This window comes from Astatotilapia calliptera, chromosome 22 (genome assembly GCF_900246225.1).
Source record: "Astatotilapia calliptera chromosome 22, fAstCal1.2, whole genome shotgun sequence".
Classification (NCBI taxonomy): domain Eukaryota; kingdom Metazoa; phylum Chordata; class Actinopteri; order Cichliformes; family Cichlidae; genus Astatotilapia; species Astatotilapia calliptera.
The window spans coordinates 17,546,227-17,570,831 of NC_039322.1; the positions used below are offsets into that span (position 1 = coordinate 17,546,227).

Genomic DNA, 24,605 nt, shown 5'->3' on the forward strand with positions numbered 1-24,605 from the left:
AGAAAAAAAAAAGCTGTCAAATTATTTTCTGACTGAAATGCTTTGTTGTGTTTGTGGAGCCTTTACAAGTATTTCTAAACGGATTAACCAGAAAAATGATTGAATCTTCATTTAATTACCACTATAAACACAATCAGGTTAAACTTATACAATAAACAGGGAGTGAGCAATCGGGATCTAGAAAAGTTAGTGAATAACGTCTCTTGGGAAAACTTTCTTTAGTAGCAGTAAGCTTGATCAGATGCCTTCTTATTTAACTTATGTAACCTGGGAACATGTTGACATTCCTCTAACAAAACTGTTGCAATTCCTGGAGATTTCTATTATTAGCACTGAGCAACCCTCTGCTAATCATGCCACAGCTCTCAGTGAGGGCCGTTCAGGTTCAGATCTGAAGTTCACATTCACTCATCATGGGCACAAATGATATGGTAATTCTGGGATTTTAAACTGTTCTTTTTTCCAGGGTGAAATAATAGTACAGCATTACTATTTTCTTTAATCCACACAGAGCCAAAAGTATGCATACTCCTCCACACATACTCACCCAAATCTTCTAATAAGCTCTGCTAAAGGTTACGCAATGTCTTTTAATGTGGAAAGGCCAAATTCTATCAACTTGTTAGTGATCGTGCTTGACTACAACTGGTAGTTTCTATTTGCCATTATAAAAAGGATTTGTGTGACATCACTCATTGGACTGACTAATATTCAGAACAACGGAAAAGTCCAAGGAAGTCAGTGAAGATGTAGGAAAGAGAATTGTCGAGTTACACAGGTTGGAATGGTCTCTTGGAGCCATTTCTAAACAACTGCAGGTTCCAAGTTAATCGGTGAGTACAAATAATTCTGATGTGTTACCACTTTGTGAAGGTCTGGACAAGACCCAAACTGTCACCCTCAGTGACAGGAAGTTGGTTATGATGTTCAGGAATAACCCAGGAACCACAAAAACTTGAGCCTGCAAAGAACTGGAAACTGCCATCACATGGACTAATAACATGCTTACAAAGAAAAAAGCGGACAAACCAAATGCCATCTGGAGACAAGGTTGATGGGTCATATGAGACAAAAATTAAGCTTTTTTGGACACAGTGACAGGACTCCCAGCAAATTCTTCAACTTCACCGCAAATCAACAGGGAGACAGTTTACACTTGGAAGTACCAACAGGAAAATGATCCCAAATACATCAAAACTGGTTTTCGGATGCATAAACTAATCCATGAAAATTTGTGAATTAATCTTAAAAGTTGGGTCCAATCCATGAAACCAACCAACTAAATGAACTTTGCCAATTCTGCTAAAAATTTGGTCAAATATCCAACCAGAATTATGCACAAAGCCTATTGATGGATACCAAAAGGATCTCTCTGAAGAGGATTTTGTGGATGTGTTTATTGGCACTTACCATGTTTACATCAATCTGACTCCGCTGTCTTTACAGAGTGTTCTGTTTCATATTTTAATATCAATTCTGAACTTCTTAAATAAATATTCCCCTGACAAATATCATGCCTATTATTGTAATGAAAACAAGACTAAAACTAACCCCAAACTAAACGTGAAGATTGCACTTTTAGCATAGAAACAGGTCTGAATTTCAGCTGTTTGTAGAGAGTTTTCTTACTGTGGACTGATGAACAGAAACATCTTTGGATGTTGGTTTTGTAGTCTCCAGCTTTGTTCGTCTCTGTAATGTTTTTTAGGGAACTTGCGATTTAACTTTGTGACTTTGCATGCATTTATCTTACAAGGATTTAAAGGGATTAATATCTGTTATCCTATCTTGTTAACTTGTCTTGTTCGGAGTATCTTTTGGAGAAATCATTACTGAGGTATAGATGCTGACTTACTCTTTCCAGCTTGGACTTACAGCTTGTAACTTAATGTGTTTAATAAAGACATCCATCCATTTTCTTAACAGCGTATTCAGGTTGCCAGTCTATCTCAGGGCTTCATAAAGACATGAAAAATGTGCTATTAGTTTGGTCCCGTTGTGACTGTCTATAATTTTACAAGACGTCAGAGCAGAAATCTCAGTAAAGGGTTCACAAATCACTTATGCAGTGGTACAATGGTACAAGTTAAATGTGTGGTTTGGAGGTTTATGGTGCAGTTTTACAATCCACTCCAAGTTGTTTGGGATTCATTATGCGTGCAGTTCGAAAACACCATAAACTGGCTGCTAGCTCCCCACACAGCTTTGTTTTTTATGTTATCCTGTGCATTTTCTTATTGGCTGCAGTTTTCCTAATAAAGGTTTTACCATTCTTAAGAGAAAGTGTGCTTTACATATTTTATAAAGCCCTATTGTGTAACTGCGTGTGCATTTGTGTGTGTGTGTTTTTTCAAAGACCTGAAATGAACTCATTATTTCACAGACGAGTAATACCAGTACTACTTGTAGACAGTGCATTTTTAGCTATTAATACCTCAGCATAATTCATTTAAAAGAATTTAATTTTCTAACTGTCTGTAGTGCATGACTTCAATTCGGTCTCACTCGGGGTACTCCAAAGAATCTAAATAGAGTGCTCAATATTTAGCATGACCACCTTTATTCTTCAGCACAGCCTGAACTCTCATAGGCAGCTTTCTTTCTTTAAGTAGTCTTTAAGAATAGTTCTCTGGGCTTGATGAACATTCAAGGCCCTTCTTTGGATGTTGGCTGCTTTTTGTTCTGTTCTCTGTGAAGAAGATCCCACACTGCTTCAATGATGTTAGGATCTGGGCTCTGGGGAGACCAGTCCATGACTGATAGTGTCCCACTGTGTGACTCTTTCCAGATGGTATTTCATGATGGCCTCTTGACAGCCACCCATCCACTGATACCATTTCTGTTGAGGCTTTTTTGAACAGTGGAGCTGAATGACCAAATACATCTCTCAGGTCCTTGCTGGATTTTGTTTCCTATTTCTAAAGCACATGACCTTTAGACCTCTGTTCATCTTCTGGGACGGCCCTATGGCGGAGAAGACGATTTCCCTCCGAGGAGCTGTTGGTGAAGATCATGAAAAAAATATATAAAAAATAAATAAAAAGAAAAAAATCTCTGTGACGCAAAACTCAAACTTCAGGCTGCTCTAAACACTCTGTGTCAGGCACTTTTTTCTAATCTTGGATCTCTATGACATCAACGAAAGATGACACCCTTATATGGTCATCACAGACACAGCAACCCCACCCAACTGCTGCTAAAACCTTCTGCTTGAAGGAGGCAGCCAATCAGAAGAAAGTTGTCTCAAAGAGAGAGATTGGCTTGAAAAGCTTATTTCACAGAGCGGATGAAGTGAGGGGCTGCCCTAAGGCCCAACAGAAGTATGTGCTTCGTTCCTGATTTCTTAGGTTTTAGCTTACGTGTTTTAGATCATCAAGCCAATTTAACATTTGACAAACATAACCTGACTGAATAAAAAAATGCAGTTTTAAAAAAATGATTTAATTTATTAATGGAAAAAAGAATTATCCAGATCTACCAGGCTCTATGTGAAAAACTAATTGCTCCCTAAACCTAATAACTGGTTGTGCCACCCTTGGCAGTAAGAACTGCAATCTACCGTGTGTGATAACTAGCAATGAGTCTGTCACATTGCTGTGGAGGAATTTTGGCCCACTCTTCTTTGCAGATTTGCTTTAATTCAGTCACACTGGAGGATTTTTGAACATGAAAAGCCTGTTTAAGATCATGCCAAAGCATTTCAATCTGATTTAAGTCCAGACTTTGACTCAGTCACTCCAAAACCTGAAGCACCAGACCGCTGTGTAAGTTTTACACCAGATGTAACAGGACTCACACTTTCCAAAAAGTTCAACTTTTGTCTTCAGAATATTTTCCCACAAGTCCTGGTGATCATCACGATGTTTTTGGCAGCTGTGAGACAAGCTGTCATGTTCTTTGTGGTTAGCAGCGGCTTTCTTCTTACTCTCCCATGGATACCATTTTTGCCCAGTCTTGTTGAATCACAAACTCTGACCTTAAGTGACACAGCTGAGGCCTGCAGTTCAGATTTTATTCTGGGTTCTTTTGTAACCTCCTGGATGAGTCGTTGATGCGCTCTTGGAGTAACTTTGGCAGGTGGACCACTCCTGGGAAGATTCTGCAATGTTCCAGGTTCTCTCCATTTGTGGATAACGGCTCTTACTGTGGTTCACTGAAGTCCGAAAGTCTCAGAAACGGCTTTATAACCCTTTCAGGACTGATAGATGTCAGTTTGTTTCTCAGCTGTTCTTGAGTTCCTTTAGATTATGGCATGTTGTGTTGTTGTTGTTGTTGTTGTTTTTTTGTTTGGTTTTTTATTTTTAGACCTTTTAGTCTACTTCACTTTGTCCGACAGGTTCTGTTTAAGTGAGTTCCTGATTCATCAGGTCTGGCAGTAATCAGCTCTGGGTGTGGTTAGTGGAACTGAACTGAACCACTTAAAAAGTGGTTACGACTGGGGGGCAAATACTTTTGTACCGCACTTAGAATTATATTTGACTGCATATCTACTTCAGTAGAGCCCAAAGGAGTCTGTGCTTTAATTTATCAAAACAGGACAACTCAGAATTCTTTATTTGCAAAGATTTGACACAAAAGCATGGTGAATTACAAGTCCAAATAAAACATTTGTCTTGCTCATTGATTCCTGCGTGGCCCTTTGCAATAGCCGCCTCATCATCTGCCTCCTTCTCTGATATAGCTTGTGTGCAGCTCACTGTATTGTGCTGTCGCGCTGCTCGTGGTAAGTAGCTGAGATTAAACAAGGCTGTTAATTGTGTTTATTTCCGCTCCGAATAACCACAAGCTGAGGAAAAGGGCAGCACCTCCGGGGGCCAGCCTCCCCTCTCTCCCTCTCCTCGGTCTGGATGGTGGTGCTGGAGGGAGGAGGCGATTTTATTCCTCCTCCTCCACAAGTCTGAACCCCCTCACCCACCGCGGGCCCCCATTTCTTTTGTGATCCTTTCAAAAGCCTCGCGGGGCTGCTCGCTCGCGCTCACTCGCTGACTCCCTCGCGCACGCGGATCCGCAGAATCCATGCAGCTCCTCCTCGAGGGGTCGCGGTGACTGAGAGCCTCCACCCCCTCTCTCTCTCTCTCTCTCTCTCTCTCATTCTCCCCCCGGCTGCTCCTGCCCCGGCACCGATTGTTGACAAAAGGCGCTGCGAGACGGAGCAAAGGAGCCCGGTATCGGTAAGAAAAACCGCCCGCTAACTTGACTTCTTCCCCCGCGAGCAGCTCGAGGAGAAGACGATCCAGACGACGGAGGTTGGGAGAGGAGGAGGTGGGGAGGGGGGCGATACTCTTCCGCTCCTAGAAAACCGTGAGTCACAACGGGCTGCTTTGTGTCCGTAGTGTATGTAGCCAAACGTTAGCTGTAGTACCACCACTGCGGGGTCGGTCTCCTCCTCCTCACCGCCACCACCCCCGTGTGATCCGGTATCATATGATGCTCATTTCTGTCTGTAGCCCGGAGCGGATTATGACAGCTTTCCGTCTCTCTTTGTGTCTTTGTGTAGCCCCTCTTCGGAAGGTGTGGCCGAGGTGATTCTGTGGTGGTCAGACCGCAGCAGGCGTGAACTGGACCCTCTTCACCTCCTCCTCACCTCTCTCCTTCCTGAAACCCTCCCGCGACTGTTATTTACAAAAAACAAAAAAAGCAGAGGCCAAGATGGGTCATCCACTGTGAGTGGAAGAGCCGGACCAGCGCTGCTGGAGGAGGCGGCGGCCTTGGGCACGTCTATTCAGCCGGGAATGTTGTGAGCTGAGGCGACCAGGCAGTCTGGATCTGACCGGGGACCCATCTTTTCCCCGGAGCCTCCGCGGCTCCAAGCCGCGTCCTGAGCCCTCCAAAATGGGGAAGTGCGACGGGAGATGCACGCTGCTGGTGATATGTTCACTGCAGCTGGTAAGTGTGTGTGTGTGTGTGTGTGTGTTTCTACTCACTCACCATGAAGATATAATTAGAGGAGCGTGCTACAGACCCACACATTGTAATCAGACATGTTTGTCTGGCCTCTTCATGCAGTCACACAAGGAAAAAGCTTTGAGCTGCAGCTGCTGGGGTGCCATGCCACATTACAGGCTAGGGTGTGTGTATAAAGCAGAAGGGTACAGGGTAGGGGGGTCTTTAGTGTCAGGGTCGTCTATGTTTATAAAGAGAGGCTTGATAGCTCCATATAGAAAAAAAAAATCATCTGAATGTAAAGAACAAAAATGCTCTTCTCACCACCTGGTCTCTACTGTAGAGTGAAAGTTGGATGTTTGTTTTCCTCTGAAATAGCTCAGGACTGACACTCTCAAGGGTGATGACTGTGTTATAAGAGTGACTGTAACATCTCCCCGCAGTGAGTGTGATGCAGGCGTGGACAGCAGCAGTGTGAGGAGCAGTTATTGAGGCTATTGTTTGCCCGGCTGATGAGTTGTTGTGCGGCACAGGGTTTTGGCCCATAGATTCTCATTAGTTTGGTGGAGCTTTTTGGGGGTGCTCCTCTTTTTTTTTTTTTTTTTTTTTTTTACAGTCACTGGACTGGCTGGTGCTCCAGGCAGTTACCATGGAAACAACTGCGGCAGGCCTGTGTATGTGTCTCCCTGTCACTGTATGTGTGTGTGTAGCCTTCACTACTTGTGTGTGTGTGTTGTGTTTTTCTGTCCTTTATATTTGCATGTGTGCTTGTTTCTTTCCTAATATGCATATATACGTGTGTGTGTCTGTGTGTGTGACCCACCCCTTCCCAGGTGGCAGCCCTTCAGAGGCAGGTGTTTGATTTCCTGGGGTACCAGTGGGCTCCCATTCTGGCCAACTTCCTGCACATTATGGCCGTCATCCTGGGCATGTTTGGCACTGTGCAGTTTCGCTTCAGATACCTCATCTTTGTGAGTAGTGTATATCCATCATCTTGCACCGGAGTCCCAGTTCCTGCACTAATTGTGTGTGTAACTTACGGTCCCCAAACACCGATCCCTGTGTCTCTGTTTGGCAGTATGCAGTATGGCTGGTCGTCTGGGTGGGATGGAACTCCTTCATTATTTGTTTCTACCTGGAGGTTGGAAACCTCTCTCAGGTAAGTTGTGTTTTGTGTGCGACCCCTGTTCTGACTTGTATGGTTTTGTTGTTATATTTAAGTACATTTTTATAGATCATTTTACTTTGCATCAGCTACCAAATATTAGCAGTTCTCTGGCTCTATGTCGCTTTTTTCAGAAGTATTTTTTAGACTTAACGATTAAGGCAGGTCTTTTTACATCCGTATTTTTCTTTTTCGATCCTAGTAAATTAGCCTTGAGTGATTTAAAGTTTAAAATAATCCGTATTCATCTCAGTTCAGCCACTGTGTTCATTCACTTGCTCCTCTACTTTTAAGACAACTTTTTTTCTGATTGTCTTCCCTTTTTGCAAAACCAAGCAAAGAATCTCAAGTTTGATCTGTATTACTTCTACGTAGACTGACCTCATTAATAACTGGTTATGTTTAACATAACAGTGTAGACATGGCAGAAGACAGAAGAAAAGCATCACTGTATTAATAACAATTAAAAGAAGCTTTAAGATACAGTATGAGAATGACAATTAGCTCTGTGTCTACTGTATGCGTGTGTGTTTAGGATAGAGACTTTCTCATGACGTTCAACACATCCCTCCATCGTTCGTGGTGGATGGAGCACGGTCCTGGTTGCCTGGTAACACCAGTATTAGACTCCCGCATGGCCCCCGATGACCACCATGTCATCACTGTGTCCGGGTGTCTGCTCGACTACCAGTACATCGAGGTGTTGAGCTCAGCCATTCAGATCCTCTTGGCTGTACGTATCAAACACACACTCACACTTACACACACACACGTTCTTGTACATTCATTTTTTGGTTTTGTATCACTTTGCTGACCCTCAATATCATGCTAAAACATTTTCCGAGAAATATTGGACAAGTCAGCAGTGACTCAGCTAACAGAACAACCCTTGTATTTATTTCTGATCATCTCCTCTCCAACAGCTCTTTGGCTTTGTTTACGCCTGCTACGTAAGCAAAGTCTTCCAGGATGACGAGGACAGCTGTGAGTATCTTTCTCTTCTCACTAAAAGCTCTTCCAGCACCTTGTTCAGTTGATTAGGTGTGCTTGTCGTACTATTTTCGAGGGCTCTTATGTGAGAGATCCATGACTCTGAGTGCGAGTGCTGTCGTCTCATTGGTTTCTCCTGTGTGAGTCATGCTTAGCGATATCACTGCAGAGGATTCCCTCTGGGTGATCTGAGCCCTCCATCTGTGGGGAGTATTAGGATGCATTCCCACCATGAGAGTGTCCGTCTGTCAGCTGGCTAGTGCTTGTCTGTCGGCGTGAGTGTGCCATCTGCGTGTCTGACTGATTGTTCCCGTGATGTGCCTCTTGTGAGTGTTTTACGCTCACTCAGTGGAAGAAATGAAGTCCCATATCAATGTTATAAGTTTGATTTCCTGTAAGAGGAAGTGGGCGAGTGCTGTGTCTCTAACGTCTTAATAGCATGCTGTATTGCAATTATATGCCTGTCATAGCATAGTGTCAGTGATGTTCTAACAGTAACACGCAACATCTACACGATTTGTTTAAAATCCATAAAACCAAAATCAAGTTTCTCAGCTATGTATTATTTTAAAACAAGGCACCACTCACACTCATAAAATAGATGGACTATAGACTGTATATAAAAGATGGATATAGCGAGTGTTTGACATCAGCCGGTCTAAATTTTAGCTTTAGATCCATCGCCATGTTGTTTTTTTGTTTTTATAATATAGAGACTAAATCAGATTTTGTAATAGATTTGGTTTTTTTTCTGCAAAAATTCGGCTTTTTAATATAGAGATTGACAGACCACGTGACTTTCGCGCATTGCTTTGTGGGTACCTGTGGCAACAAAATCAAAACACTGCATCAAGCGCTAGTATTTCCAGCACCGGTAATCATTAATTCTGCGGTTTTAATCCCTACTTGCATTTTATTTGCCCCAAAAACAGTTATGTATAAAACGTCCGTACAAAGACAGACATGACAAAAAGGCAAAAAAAAAAAAGGACGAGGAGAAAATCAAAGGAGTGAAAGTGTCAGACCCCTACGAGCATACAGAGTGGAGTAAGGACGTTAGCGTGCTGCCCAACTTTCATCACGGACATATTTATTATTATATGGTCCTAAGTGTGAGTGCATACACTCACAAGATGTTTATTAACTTCAGATCCCTGCAACAAGCCCAGGTCCAGTTTACTTTGGTGATTTGGACTATTCCATTTCACAGCTGTTGTTAAATTCTTTTCCTTTATCTCCTTTACAGGCAAACACAATCTATTTGTCGTTTCAGGTTGTAGTGTTACACAACATTTTCAGATCTAATAGACAAAAAATGAGTGTTTCGTAATTCATTCAATTTATTGTCTTTATTTATAACTGGCATTATTGTTTCATTCTATTATAGAATTTTACAAGAAAGAGGCATAATTGTTTCCCATTATGCTTTATTAGCTGCGTCGTTAAAAAACAAATCAACAATGCAAAAAAAAAACATTGCAAAACAACATACTGGAAAACAGTTATTCATCACTTGATTGCTTCAATACAACACTTGGGCACATATATGCAGGACGTTGCGTGGCTGTTTTGATATCACTCTCTCTCTCTTAACCGATCAAATCTCGCTGTGGTAGCAGCTTTAAACTCGGTATGACCCAGGCTGATAAGAGGGTGCACAGTCTGGATCACATTCCAGCATTTTGTAGGCTGGTTTTCCTACAAAACACAACAAACATTAGCCCGCAAAGCCACAGTGAACAAAGCAGCATAGCGCAATGAATTCAATTCAAATCAATATAAGATTTATACTTTATATTTGGTCTTCGAATGGCTGCAATCCTGGCCATCCATCAGCTGTTTCATCGGAAACACGGCGTGAACAATTTCTCTTCCACGACGTAATCCGATAAAAAAACAATCTCTTTACCCGTCGGCTTCCAGTGGCTGTCATGCGACCGGCTATTGCAGTTAATAATACAACAGCTTCTTGCCATTTTTTGTGTTTCTTTTTATGCTGTGTGACTGTTTTCATGTGAAAGCCTGCGTGCGCTAGTACCGCTTGCCACGCGTTCCCAGAATCCTTTGCGGTTTTACCCCGGAATGACGTCACGTTTTCAATCTGTGGAGTCTGTGGGGACACACTGACTTTTGAAGTGAGCCTCAAGTGGCCACTCAAGGAACTGCAGTGTCGTGCATTTTTATTGTTTTTTGTTTGTTTTTGCCTTTTGAAAAAAAGATTCGAGTGATATATTCAAGACAAATGTGTTTCTTTACCTAATATAATGGTGACACATTGCTTGTTTTAAATCAGCTGATATACTCACCACATATTAACTCATTCACTGCCATTGACGTCTATAGCCGTCAATTGCAGTGAATGAGTCAATGGGTTTAACTCATTCACTGCCAATGGCTGGCAGTGAATGAGTTAATATATCTGTTATACACTAATGTCACACAATTCATCTAGAAACTACCAGTCACGTGGGGAAAACATGTAAAAGTGTGCATTCTGTCACTGGTTGGTTGCTAGAGTTAGCTGAAGCAATTTGCCTGCAAATACTCGCCATTTACTCTTCGAGTGTAGTTAAAGTTGAATAAAGCATTACGCAAACTGAAAAGTAGGCATCTTCCAGGCAAATTACAGGAAACTGCTGCAATCTGCTAGTGACCAAAGCAACCACAAGGTTTTTTTACTTAATGACAGCCAACAACCTCCAGTAATCAGTCGGCAACCAGTCTGGGAATACACGTTTTCCCTAGCATGTGGCAGGTAATTAATCTGTCTTACACTTCATGTTATTGAAAGCTCTATAAGTGTGTACACATCAATAAATAACTAAATGCCTTTTTTTAAACCACGTTTGTGCTTCATTGTAAAAAGAAAGCATTACAACATTCTTACTTTAAAATGATGGAGCTGTTCAGTTCTAGCTGTAGAGAAAACAGATCCAGAACTTGATGTTTGTTTTGTTTTTTTTATAGCCCCACTGATGCAGCTAATCAATCCTACTTCACTCGACACCACATGACTCTGTTCCTTTAATCAACTGAGAAAGATTAGAACTATGTATCAGTGACACAAAGGCAGTAGGGAGGTTGATGTATTGGTATTGTATCTCTGCTCATTCTGATGTCACAGTTTGCAGTCTATAAAAGCATGCCAAACGCATAAGATGATACAATCTGATGCTGTGAGAGAGTTATCTTGAAATACAACACCTGGTATATAACCCTCCCCACACACACACACACACACACAGTTTAAGGGAAAGTGGAATGATGTCATTCTTGTTCTTTCTCCCCTCATGAAGTTGATTTCATTGGTGGGTTCGATTCTTATGGCTACCAGCCTCCTCAGAAGTCCTCTCATCTGCAGCTGCAGCCTCTTTACACGTGAGTTACAGCCATCTTCTCCAAATGTCTCCTATTTTAATATCTTTGTTTTTGTTGCTTTCTTTGTTAATCTTTCAAGCGCTATTCCAGCATTGTAGCACTGCTATTGTGTAATGGTGTTGGATAAATGTAGTGCAGTCAAGCTGAGTGAGGATCTGTTTTTAGTCCTTAATTTGTATGGAGTTAAGTTAGTCTCAAAGGGATGATGAAAATGTGTACAACGTTTTTGTGAGTACTTTTGGGTACTCACAAAATGCATGCTCCAATCCACACACAAATACAAAGCAATTTGAACAAATATAAAACTCCTTTACAAATGCATATATATCCAGACCTGTAGCTTTAAAAACTTTTTTAGTTTTTCTTAGAATCCAAGGGAAGGCCAGGGCCCTGGACTATGAAGCAAGTTCAGTATACCCAGGGTATCTCTCTGCAATCATATGGGATCATATGAGTTTTCTTTCACAGAAAATGATCCCTGCGAGTGTCACCTACTCCAGAGATATTAAATGGTGATTAAAATCTATATTTAAAATATAATATAAGAATCTATATTTATTGCTAATTATCAGGGAAATGCAAAGACTTTAGACACTATTAAAAAAAACTTTCGATCCTCATGCCGTCCACGCACAGAGGTCCATGGGACCTTCTGGGAATGATGATATAATTTGCTGGAGAACTGATTGGTCAGTAGGTGGTGATTTCATACCCTCTGATCTCTAATCTAGAACTTAACCTGCTCTGGAGCGCCGCTAAAAAGAGACACATCTTCATGGTACTGAAAACCCAGGTTTAACCCTCAAGCTACCTGGATGAGACAAAATCCTTCTTCAGTTACAGGCCTCCAGTGTCCAATTTTTCACTAGCACTTGAACGCAGCTTGAGAAACCGTTCAAAGCTGCAAATGTGAAAAATGCTCCAAATAAACAAGTGCACACATCACGAGATCTCTCCGTATCAGGCAAAGCTCTTAAGTGAGCTAAAAGAAGGTTTTCATTGTCGCCTAATGAGGGAAAGATCCCCGGTTTGATCCGGGAGGATACTGTTCCTTTGGGGTTGTGTCAAGAAGAGCTTCTTTGGGCTACTCGCCTAGGCTGGTAGAGTTTTACACCGGATGACCTTCCTGATACAAACCCAAAGGGGATTTGTGTCTCCACCTGGAATCGAACCAGTGACCTTTCGCTTGCCAAGTGAATGTGTTAATCTGGTGCAAAAAAAAATAAAAAATCTGCCAAATCAAACATGCAGAGCGGCTCACTGTGGCGACCCCTTGTGAATAAGGGAGCAGCTGAAAGTAGCAGCTTTTTGAAAGTAAAAATGATCAGATTTGTGTCCTTGAACGTAAACATTTGTGCAGGAATGATCAGTATTTTTTTATCCTTGTAAGTATTAGTTTGTAATCCTTTTGAGGCTAATTTAACTCCATACATTTGTATCAATCTCAAAAAATGTTAGACATTTCATAACCATAACAGTTTTTGCGTTAAAGCATGAAAACCTGCCTTTGAAAATTACAGGACTGGTTTTTTGGCAGAGCAGTTTAATGACACGAAATTCAACTTCATGAGTAAAATCAGTGAAGTGCCTTTTTTCATGCAGTTATGTCAAAGTGCAGCATATTGTAATTTTAACTTATGTCATCCTCTCTGCACCCCTGCAGGGCTGGTTAACTGTTGGTAGCACCCCCTTCAGGCCAAACCCTGATGGTGTCACTGTGGATGGACTCACTCTGTCACAGTTTACCTGAGAAATGGACTTAACCCCACCCAGACGGAGAGGCGTGTGAGTGTGTGTGTGACTGTGTGTGTGTGTGTCTGAGAAAGTGAAATATGGCCCTGAAAAGAATGTACAGAGCTCAGGGAAGAACCAGCATGCCGGGCGGCGTGACGAGAGGAAGGCGACGCGGGAGGAAGGCGAGGGGAGAAGAGATTCATAGAACAAGAGCTGGCCTCACCGAGGGGACAGTTCACTAAACTGCCAGCTCTCAACACTCCCACTGCTGTGTGTGTGTGTGTGTGTGTGATTGTGTAATTCCACAGGACTAGCTGGTGCTTTGCAGTTGCACCCTGGACTCTTACCACTTGGTGCCCCTGTGATTTCTTTTTGTTTTTGTTCTTGCTTTGTTTTGTTTTGTTTTGTTTTGTTTTGTTTGGGGGGTGGGTGGGGTTGGGCTCGTCGATGTGGGTGGGTGGGTTGGGGGGGGGGGGGGGGGGGGGGGTCACCTAATAAAAAAAGAGGCACGGCTCGTACCTGTTGTTGTTTTTAGAACGTGGTGATGTGTAGAGCAGTCGATTACGATTCCCGCTCCCAAAGCCATCTCCCCCTTCCTCCTTCCCTGCTTTCACCTTCCAGCCGAAGCCACTGCTGAGGTCCCAGGACGCATAGAAAAGCGTGAATTCCTTAAAAGATAAGGCAGGTGATATTTCACTTGTTTATTATTACGGTAAATACAAGGCAAAACATGAAAAGACCAAAAAACATCCATCTTTCAGTAGCTTCCCTGTAGCGCCCAGCACTGATTTGTTTTACTGTACTTTCCTACAACAGCTGCACGCTGTAGTTTCTTTAGCAATAAAGAGCACGTTTGTGGAAACTATTTTTATGTCCAGGTAGTATTTACAGTGAGGGAGAGGTGCGTGTTTAAAATAAACTACAGTGCCCAGCTTTGTTGTGACAAAGGGGTGCAATTTGGTGCAACGGCGTGGCTGACTGATGGGGTTTTCAATAGTTTTGTACAAGAGGGCTTTCACAACATGGAAAATATTTATCAAAAGGCTGATTTCGTTGCTGTTTTTGTTTTACCATGGAATATCACCAGCCTTGTCTTTTTTAAATTATAGGTTTGGCTTGCTTCTGAAATCAAGTAAAAGTGATTGTCAGGAAAATCTATTCAACATATTGTAACATGTAACACTGTTGATCAGCAGATGGCTTTGGGATCAGGCATTAGTGTGTCTATGGGGTGGTAACGGGGGGGACACTGTGCATGTAAATAACCAGCCAATGATTGTTATTGTTGGTTCCATTTAGGGAAAGAAAAAACAAACAAAAAGGGGTGGGGGCAGGTGGGTGGGACTCGGTGGTAGGAGAGGGTTACACGTCCAGACTTGTTTTCTTAGTACCCGTTTCCCTCGTCCTCTCGTTTTGCTTACATCCTCACGCTGCCTTCTTTTAAGCCCATCTGCAGCTAATATTCCCCACCATCGTCATCTCACGAGCTACGTCCACTCCTGCAGCTCATTCGCTGATTTCCAGAGCATGGCGACTGAGGAGGAAAATGTACCATACACAGTAATGAGTAGTTTTTGTAGATGTAACTGGAGAAAGGAAAAGGGAAGGAGGGAGACAGGTATGAGGTGAAAACCTTCACGGGTGTTAAGGAGAAGTTTGAAATAATAAAACTACACTTTCTACATGAAATGTGGCTCTTGTTGTCTCTGCGTGTGTGCTTGTGTGTGTGTGTGCAGACTCATTTGTCTCACCCAGGAGGGTTTAATAAATTGAGTGCTTTCCATCCTTTGATTACATTGTAATAATATTGGGATTATAAGGCACTGAATTGTTTGGAGGATTAGTCAGGAGCGTTATCCAAATGATGCACCCAGCTGGGCTGATGTTCTGCAGCGAGGATTTGACTGTCAAAACATTGTCTCAAAGTGACATTATAATAGTAACGGTACATGTGAGTTGACTTATTTTATGCCTCCGCTGCTGAACTGGGATCCATTAATGAAGCTGATGTGTGAATTTCAAAATAAAATCACTTTAATTTCATTTTTTTAAAACATGAACTCTAAACAGTTAAATTTGAAAATACAGTCACCGTAAATTTTCATTACTTATATACTTTTTAAACCTCTAAAAATGTGTATTACTCACCTTTAATGTATTAGAATTTTTTTACTTCATACTTTATTAGGTACACATGTTCAAAAGTTTGTTATCTAGTCACATGTCTGGACAACAGAAGACTGGAAAAATATGGTTATCTAGTCACCCAATCACATGGCAGCAACCCAGTGAATTTAAGCATGTAGATAGAGTAAAGATTAAGTGGTGATATTTAAACAAATGGGGAAGAAAGATAACTTTAGTGACTTTGAACGAGGTATGGTTGTTGAAGTATTTCAGAAACTGTTGATCCACTCCACCACCACCTCTACGGTTTAGAGAGAATGGTCTGGAAAAGAGTAAATCCACAGTGAGCCGCAGTTCTCTGGGTGAAAATGGCCTGTTGATGTCAACTGTCAGAGGAGAATGGCCAGAGTGCTACAGAAACTCAAATAAATAGTCGTTACAACAGGTATGCAGAAGAGCATCTCTGAAGCAGATGGGCTGCAGAAGCAGAAGACCACACCAGGTCCTGTCAGCTAAGAACAGGAAACTGAGTGTACAATTTGCATGAGTTCACCAGAACTGGACAATAGAAGACTAGAAAAATATGGTCTGGTCTGATGACTCCATTTCTGCTGCAGCATTTGAATGGTAGGGGTAGGATTTGGTGTAAGCAACATGAAAGCATGGACCCATCCGTGCGTTGACGGTTCAGGAAGATTTTTTGGCACACTTTGAGCCCCATAATACCGACTTTGTTCAAATGCCAGAGCCTATCTGAGTATTATTGCTGATCTTTATAATAACAGTGTATCCATCTTCTGATGGCATGTCCAAAACTCAAATCATTTCAAACATTTTTTGATCAAGACAATAAGTTAATTGTACTCAAATGACCTCCAGTGTCACCAGATCTCAATCCAAAAGAGAACCTTTGGGATGTGGTAGAACAGGAGGTTCCCAGTACACAATGCTGTCACGTCAATATGGAGCAAAATTTCTGAGGAACGTTTCCAGCAGCTGGTTGAATGTATACCAAGAAAAATTTAGAAAACTCTGTAGGCATAAAGGGGGTTCAACCTTGTGGTGGCTAAGTGTATCTAATAAAATGGCTGTTTAGTGTATTTCAAGTAATTAAGTTGAATTTCAAAATAAAATAACAGCAATTTCATAGAAAGATTAGCAGCTGTGTCTGAAAGTGTGTATTACTATATTGTGATTTAAGTATCATGATTACTTTTAGTATATTAAAAAAGAAGACAATACAGAACAACTTGACCATGTTCCTGAGTGGAACTCATATGATAGAGACTTAGAGGTATAATTTCAAACATTGTAAATGACAAAGAGGGGGGTAATCTTATTTTAACTTTGTGCGTCTAAAAATAACAAGTGGCGCTAATTATATACTTATGGCTATTTAATCCGGGATTACTGGGCCGGAGGAGTCCTACAAATGCCCCATATGATCCCCAATACATTTTCTATAAGGGTAGCCATTATCTACTGTACCCATGACGTCATCCGCGCGCGGGTGCGTGCGGACGGCGTTCTCTCCGGTCTGCAGTCACGGTGTCGCCACTGGCACATTTCCAAAGGACCACTGGGTTATTTTTGTAATGTGGGCCGCTCACTGCCCCCTTTTCACGCCGTCTGCCCACATTCCGGAGGTGTAACGGAGCGTCCGGGAGCCACGCACTGGCTGGCCTTGTGGCGCACCCCGTTACCGTGGAGACCCCGGCGCATTGTATAGCCCACAGTAAAGGAAGGCTGTAGCAGCGGAAGATAGCACCATAAATATATATTGAAAAATGTTTACATCTTTTTAAAATTTAAACACACATATAAAGTTTTTATTGTAACATTGCAATATAATTTAATTTAATTAGTGACGTATTCTATTTGAGATACAAGATGAACAGAGAAGCTGCCGTCTGTTAAAGCATTTACTTTTTTCGCCTTTAGCTAACAGACAGGTGAATGAGGTGCAGGTAAAACAATAATAAACACGCCCCGCAGTGCAAGCAGACTACAAACATGCATAACAAAGGGACCGGTCCGGTGTGACCCTCCTTCCCTCCCCTCCCGGTTGGCGCAGTGAACCGTACGCTCTCTCTCATCCCTTCCCGTCATGCAGCGCTCTTGCCTGCTCCTCCGTCGAGCCGCCATGTTGTCGGAGTGAAAGCCTGGGGTGTTAGAGAGAAACTGGGGCTGAAATCCGCGACCATCCACCCTCTCCGCCGGTGAGTATCGAGTCGTTAGCGGTCGCGGTTGCTCAGGGGGGTGTTTATGCACGCTTCGGTGCGGGTATTGTCGTTACTGCGGCTCTGAAAGGGCGCTAAACGAGAATATTTTGCGAGGCTGAAGCGGCTGCCTCCCTTTCTGCTGCCTGCCTCCTTCCTCCCGTTGTGTCGGTCTTCCGCTCCAGACAGCTCTCGGGCCTTTGTTAGCATCCGCGTCACCGGGACCCGTGGGGCTGCAGGCTCGGCGGACAGGTGTAGTCCTCTGGTTATTTATTAATAACCACACTACGGTGGTGGGGAGCGGTTAAAAACACTGCGCGTTTGTCCACCGGTTCGCCCGGGCTGAGCTTGTGTCGGGAGGCCGTGTTATTGTTGGTAGACACATAGTGAACCCCCCCCCCCCCACGGCAGCTCCGGGGCTGGCGTGACGGGACGCGGATGCATAAAGGTAGCTGCCGTGAATTATTTCACGAAGCATCCCCATACTCGGTTTCGTTTTGATGTGTCATGTCTGCCGGGAGAGAAATGTTGCTCCAGCGTTATCCCCCCTTGCTAGCTTGCATGCTGCCCCTCTCGTATTGTCACACCCCTGTCTGTGCCCGGTATGCGGTGGATTGATCCCCCGGTATTGAATGATTAACCCAGTTAGACCGTGAACACCGCCGCCTGTTTCCGGGTCCTCGCATCAAACTTGTGGCAGACCGAGCCGTGTGCGCTTCTCGGCGGGGAATGGCCGCACTGTGCTGGATTTCCGGGTGTTTCTCTGGCTGATTTCGGAGCAGTAGCAGAGGGATAAAGAGCTAACATTTCCTTGTGGCCTGTCCAAGAGTGGAGGAGGGATGATCAGTCGGTCGATTTGTTTTTATCTTATTATGGGAGGGGGGTCTTCATCCGGTCAGCTTGTGGTTTTGTCTTTGTAGAGGGGGTGTGTTGCACAGTGGTTACAGCAGACGTTGGTAGCTTGCATGTGTTTGATTCATAGTGTCTGCCAGTCTCTTGCAAAGGTAATTACCGTATATGGCTCAGTGCAAAAAGAAGTGCTTGTAATTTCTTTCTAGCCTGTGGGGACATTAATGGGAAGCTGCTCATTTTAACAGAGATTAGAGGTAAGAGTCAAATACAAATTACACCCTTCTCTCATTGCTGGAGATCAGGGGCTGTTGTGTAAAATTGTTGACCACCAAATGCTTGGCCTTTAGGTCCACACCGCACATTTTAAAGATAATCTGTCCTTCACTCTTTACCTGGGTTAACAAAACAACTTCTTAAAAAATAAGCACCACATCTTTGTCTCTGTTACATGGCTAAATAAATCCTCTAATTCTCACACCAATGTGCATAGTTACTATTTTAAATTGTTCCTTTTACACAATGCACTAAATGCACTGCAGGTTTGAGAGGTAAATCTAGCAAAGACTTGTGCATTCCAATACAATAACAGGGATATTGTTACAGAGAGCCTCGGATCAAAGTTTATGGCCATTAATTCTGTAGTTTATAATACATCTGATCTATACTGTCATGGAAACTGTTGAATGATTAGATACCAGCTAACATTTTCATCAAAAAACTAAACATTATGATATTCATAAATGGGGGATGTATTGCAGGACTGATTTACCCCCTGAAAGCCATGCCTGTAAACAAACAGTTCTGCACGTGCAGTACTGTGCAGTACTGTGCAAAAGTTTTAAGCCCCTCCTTATTTCTTTATGCTTAACTAGGAAAATGAGAAATCTATGCCATAGTTTTCAGGAATGCTTCCTCCTTCATACAGATTCAAGTAATGTGAACAAAAGATGTGTTTTGCGACAGGCTGCTAGTAACAGTGCCTAATGTTGCATTTAAAGTTGGTTCTTTGATAAGTTGTCTGTTATGCATAAACACAACACTGGTTCATCCCTTGAGTTAGGTATTTTTTTTCTGCTTGAATGATTCATAGGTCAGTGCTAAGGGGCTTAACGAACAAAGAAAAAAAGTGTTCCTCTGAAAATGGCCAGGTGCAAGGACAGAAAATGAGTGAAAAACTCAAGACAACCTGCAGAACTTTGATAAAGACCAGTTAAAAACAACTTTAAGACAGTGTGGCTCCTTGGAAGCCACACTGCTGTGAAACACCTTGAACTGGTCAGGAAGTAACTCATCAGTGACTCTGCAGAATATGCAGGCCACTCTGTGTGTGTGTCTAAATACCTTTTTAGGGGTGAGTAATTTGTAGAAGTTTCACAACATTCCTGCCAAGTGAACCTTTGTCACTGGAGTTCATAGCAGCGTGTTTGCATCAGCCAGATACAGAGGGTGCAGTAAAGTTTACATTCTGCTGCCGATAGGCAGGTTGGCAGTTAAATCAGCTGCTGCCCTGGGCTGGCTTGTAAAATGTTCTCTGGTTTACTTCTGTATCTGTTGATCCCAGTGCTCTTGTGCTGATCCTCAGCAGTTAGGCAGCTTTAATAACAGTTCACCATTTTGTCGTAAGAGTGTTATACCAACAGTCTGGTAAGCAGTATTGCAGCATTGTGTGTGATATTCTTTGACCTTTCTTCACAAAGAATAAAGTCCAAAGATGGTTTGAAGGTTTGACTGTTTTAGTTAGGTTAAAATTTTATTTTTTAGGTACATTGTAGTGCTTTTGAATTGTGATTCTAATATATAACCTGTGCACACTGATAGATTTAAAGTTTGCTTTTAGCTCGCGTGAAGCTAGTTTTTGTTATTGTATTGCAGTTGCATAAAACAGCGTTAACTGTCACCTGGTGCAGAAAGTAAACAATATTTGTTTAAATATTTTTGCATCTCTGGTTTGTTGTCAAACGTGTGAGGGCTGCCCTACTGGAAAATGAATGAATTTTGGCTCAATTTCCTTTGTTTTCTCATTTGTGCCTTAATCAAGACGTTTATGTCATTAATACTGCAAAACAAAGTGGTTACACTGAACAATGAAATTCTGACTTTGCAGGTTCCCTTCACACAAGTAAAAACAAAATTAAAATACAAAATAATAAGCACAGAAAATAAATAACATAAAGCAAGTACTACAGTACACTGGAGTGTAGTCAGAATATAAAGTGTAGTTTGGTATCTATATTAATTGGTTTACAGGATAGTGGCACTGAGCCTGACCTTTGACCACAACTCTGGGGGAACCGTAATATTACAGACAAATGATTTGGTTCATTTTGCTTCATATGCTTCCAGCCACCTCGTTTCTGAGTTAGGGGTCATTGTTCACAGCAGTTTAATTGCTGTGAACTAATTTGGCATCAAGCTGGCATGATGACATGGGAAAATGTTAGGTATGAAGATAATATAGTGGGATATCAGCTTTATTATTCTGAGTTGTTTTTAGAGGAGCATGTATTATACAACCCTGCAGTACATCCACCCTGGCAAAAGTCAGCTTTGTTGTTGTTGTTTTTGTAGAGATGCATGGATTCATGCTTTAGATTGTTGTGCTGATTAATTATGCTGCATTGTGTTGCAGTGTGTTTTTTCCCTTTCTTCTCATTTAGGAGCAGATGAGCTTTTAATTTACAGCCCACAAATGAATAAACATCAAATCTCAATAATTATTTTATTGCAGCGAAGTTGGTTATTGGACTGCAGCGTTTTTATTCATAATTTGACACTTGTGCTTCGCGGCTGTTGGATCTTCACCGTTCATCATAAGATTCGGTGTTAAATTGGTCAGAGTGCTCCAAACTTTTACTATGTTGAACTGTTATGTTTTCTGTGACTGATGCATTTCACTCACTCTGGACAGGCTGTGGTGGAATGAGCAGTGTGTGTGTGTTGAAGAGGAAAGCAGTGCTCTGGCAGGATTCATTCAGCCCCCACCATAGAAGTACTTCTCCCAGCATGCCCGTGGTGCTGAGCAGCGGAGGACATGCCCCTCCAACTGGGCAGACCCCTCAGGCCACACCCCCCAGCCAGCAGGTAAAAACCGCCTCTCTGATACATTTGCTATTTTCATTCATTCATGTCTTTTTCCATTGAATTAAACTGGCGTGATGACTTTCTACTACAGCGCATACAAAAGGTAAAGCAGTCTACCTGGATGGCTATTATAGCTCGCCTCTCTCTGTGATAAACACATTGTAATTCCTCTGACATGCAGACAATAAAAATGTCCTGCTGGTTTAATAATGAAACTTTTGAAGTGTGATGCTGTTAACAGCAGGAAATGTTTAGTTGTTTAGATTACCCCAGCACTAACTTAACAAAAACAACCAAAAACTAGTCAGTCCAGTAAGACGAGGCTCATGTGTAAGACAGGAAACTGAACTGTAAACAGCAGATATTTGGGTATAAACTACAAAAGTACTGAAAGCTGGTCAACTGGTCAACAGCTTATCTGGTGTCACAGTTTGTTGTAATTTGGTGGGGTGGCACCAACAAGAACTAATAGACTTCTCACTCTTAACAATGTAGTACCTGTTGTTGTTTTAATACTACAGCTATTATAGTGTTGTTCACAATGGTGCAAGTCATATTTTCCTTCCCTTATCAGTATTCATCATGCAATATTTTACCGCAAATTGGCAGACCACACCAACCTACCTTAATCTGAGCATGTCTGCCTTGTTTTGAAGGTTCTTGTCCTCATAATCTACCAATAGAAGGTGCTCCTGCCTAACTAACACATAAACAACCAATGATTAGTTTGTCACAGTTTTGTAATCTTTCAGTTCCTATTTATTTACACTGGAAACCATTCACTCATTGCACTTTGCAGTGATGGCTTGTTGTTTGCAGCATTCCAAGCTCTGGTTGTCTAGGTAACCCTGTAAAGCAGGGAATGGGCAATTAATTTTCCCAAGTGGCCAGTTGAGAAACTGGGATTGTTGTGGAGGACCGCACCAATGAGCTTCTATCGCACATTTTTGCAGCCCTCCATAACAGTTTCTTGTTGCCATGTCGCTATGCATCATTAAAAGTGGGGATGCAGCTTCAGTGTTACTTATTAATAGGTGTTAGCAGGTGTAGCTGTCAGATGTAGCCAGGAATTGTCTACGTTTTTGGGGTTTTTCACCTTTTCTCTTTGACATTATCACTGAATTTCTCAAATGATGTATTCTGGTTGGTGCTTGGCTAGCTAGCTAACTCTGTTAGGCAATTTTAACTGGTCATATCTGGGTGCATCTAGGCAAATGAGGGTAAAGGTCACTGATCTTACACCTACGGTTTTACTTTAAGCAATATCATAAAAATACCCATATGACTGTAATCTCCAGTACTTTGTTACAAACCCTGATTAGAGCACCAGAAAATGAGACATTGCAACACAGCCATTAAAGCTTGATGACACTCATCTCAAGCTTTCTGGAACATGTGCATTTGACTCGAGAGCTAATGAACCAAATAATTGCAGTCTTATCTTACTAGCTTTAAGGCTTTTGTATTGCCTCGGCTGTTATTAGCTGAATAAACAATGGTTGTTAAAGGAGCTCTGCTTAAATGGCTAGCATCACGCTTGATAAATGCAGGGCATCAGCCACAGCAAAGGGGACCTTCCTCATTGTTAGATCACTAGTTTGGAAGGATTATGGTTTTCAAGTGAAGCGGTAACACCCTTCACTGGCTTCTGAAGCTCAGATGTTGTGAAAACCTTATTTTAGGAGTTAGCCTCTGACCATCTGATCTAGGGCTGAACGATATATCGCATTTGCGATAATATCGCAACATGATCAAGTGCAATTTTCTAACCGCAAAGGCTGCGATTATACTCTGGACATGTCCAAATTCATGGGCTGCATCCTCCTGAGGCCGCATTTGTAGACCGATTACATCACAGCGACGTGCCGAAGGCTGTCCAAATTACTACCATATCCCAGAATTCATAGCGCGGCCCAGCCAAACTCCAGTTTCCAGCAATGGCGGCCGCTACTAAGTTTTAAAATTACTCATACTAATCTTTCTGGGTCACAAAATAAACTTTTAACATATTTTCAGGCGAGAAAGTAGTTGTGTAAACATCAAATATCTGCTCGGTTTATCAAGATATCCCATATTTGCAAAAGTGCTTCGACGTTTTCAGAGGCGTCTGCTACCCACCAGCTCGACAGCTAGCCGGGACCTCGAGGGTTACTGATGCGGCCGAGAGCGGCACAACTCCTGGCACATCATTTTCAGATCACCGCGGAGTTTCGCTGCTCGGGTTAAACGTAATATATAAGTCACTTAGACAACCTAAAAATGTTATTGTTGGGCTTTTTTCAGTGTTTTGTTTGTTCGTGAGTAAATCGGTTTGGCTGAGATTAAAGTTATTAGATTAGATAAAATAAAACTTTATTAATCCCCTGGGTGGGTTCCTCCTTGGTTTTCACACAGCTGACTAAACGTCAAACAGAAAACTTATTAAACAGAAGTATGAGACAGTCGAGAATTTACACCAGTGTCTGGTTATATTTTAGATAGCAAGAAGCAGACGGCCGAGTTTATTAAACTCCACCGAGACAGCGGTGACGCTAATCAGAAGGCTAGACCGTCCAATTTCACGCCTTTAAACTTTAAAGGCGTGTTTGTGTGTGTGTTTATACAATTGCTATTATGTTTGCACTTTATATGTAATGTTACTGACTGCAGAGATCAGTAAGATGTGTGTATTTTTTATTTATTAGTTTTATTTATTTAATATTATTTTTTAATTGAATGACTGTCTAGTAGTTCACAGATGTCGAAAAACTGAGTGTGGTAAAGCCACTGATTTTGTTTATGTATATTTCTGCAATCTGCACATTGTACTGACTTTCATTTTAATGTTTACACCAGGGTTCCTTGTCAGCACTTTATGCTCAGATGTTTGTAAGCTAAAAATAAACTATTGTGTATGTTCAAATATACTGTTGTGATTGAAGAAGTTAAATAAAAATGTCAGTCATCAATTCATGCATCACCTCATGTCATCATAACAGAGGTCTGTCTTCCAGGAAAGAACAGTTTAAAATTAATGTAATATAGTATTGGCCATACTATATGATGTATTGCTTGTCTTTGTTTAATAATACAGAAGAAAAAGACCTTAAAAAATAATCGCATATCGCATCGCAATCGCAATATTGGGGCAAAAAATCGCAATTAGATTATTTTCCATAATCGTTCAGCCCTAATCT

At 41.9% G+C, this 24,605-nt stretch overlaps 2 protein-coding genes across 5 annotated transcripts in view; both read left to right on the plus strand.

Moving 5' to 3' along the window:
• Window positions 1-4,366: 4,366 nt before the first annotated feature.
• nkain1 (sodium/potassium transporting ATPase interacting 1) lies at window positions 4,367-13,557 on the plus strand. The gene is made up of 8 exons (XM_026156931.1): window positions 4,367-5,171; window positions 5,498-5,886; window positions 6,717-6,854; window positions 6,962-7,042; window positions 7,584-7,781; window positions 7,972-8,032; window positions 11,335-11,416; window positions 13,080-13,557. The coding sequence occupies exons 2-8, from the start codon at window positions 5,833-5,835 to the stop codon at window positions 13,087-13,089; spliced, it is 624 nt and encodes a 207-aa protein (XP_026012716.1). The 5' UTR covers window positions 4,367-5,171; window positions 5,498-5,832; the 3' UTR covers window positions 13,090-13,557.
• A 3,703-nt stretch (window positions 13,558-17,260) lies between these two features.
• Window positions 17,261-24,605, plus strand: part of pum1 (pumilio RNA-binding family member 1) — a 28,014-nt gene continuing 20,669 nt past the window's right edge. For 3 of the 4 annotated variants that reach the window (XM_026155771.1, XM_026155773.1, XM_026155774.1), the window contains exons 1-2: window positions 17,262-17,496; window positions 21,257-21,429. In XM_026155771.1, coding sequence (XP_026011556.1) covers window positions 21,268-21,429 — 162 coding nt within the window. In that variant the 5' untranslated portion in view covers window positions 17,262-17,496; window positions 21,257-21,267. Of the gene's footprint in view, window positions 17,497-21,256; window positions 21,430-24,605 lie in introns of all 4 variants that reach the window. The other variant, XM_026155772.1, reaches the window with a different exon arrangement.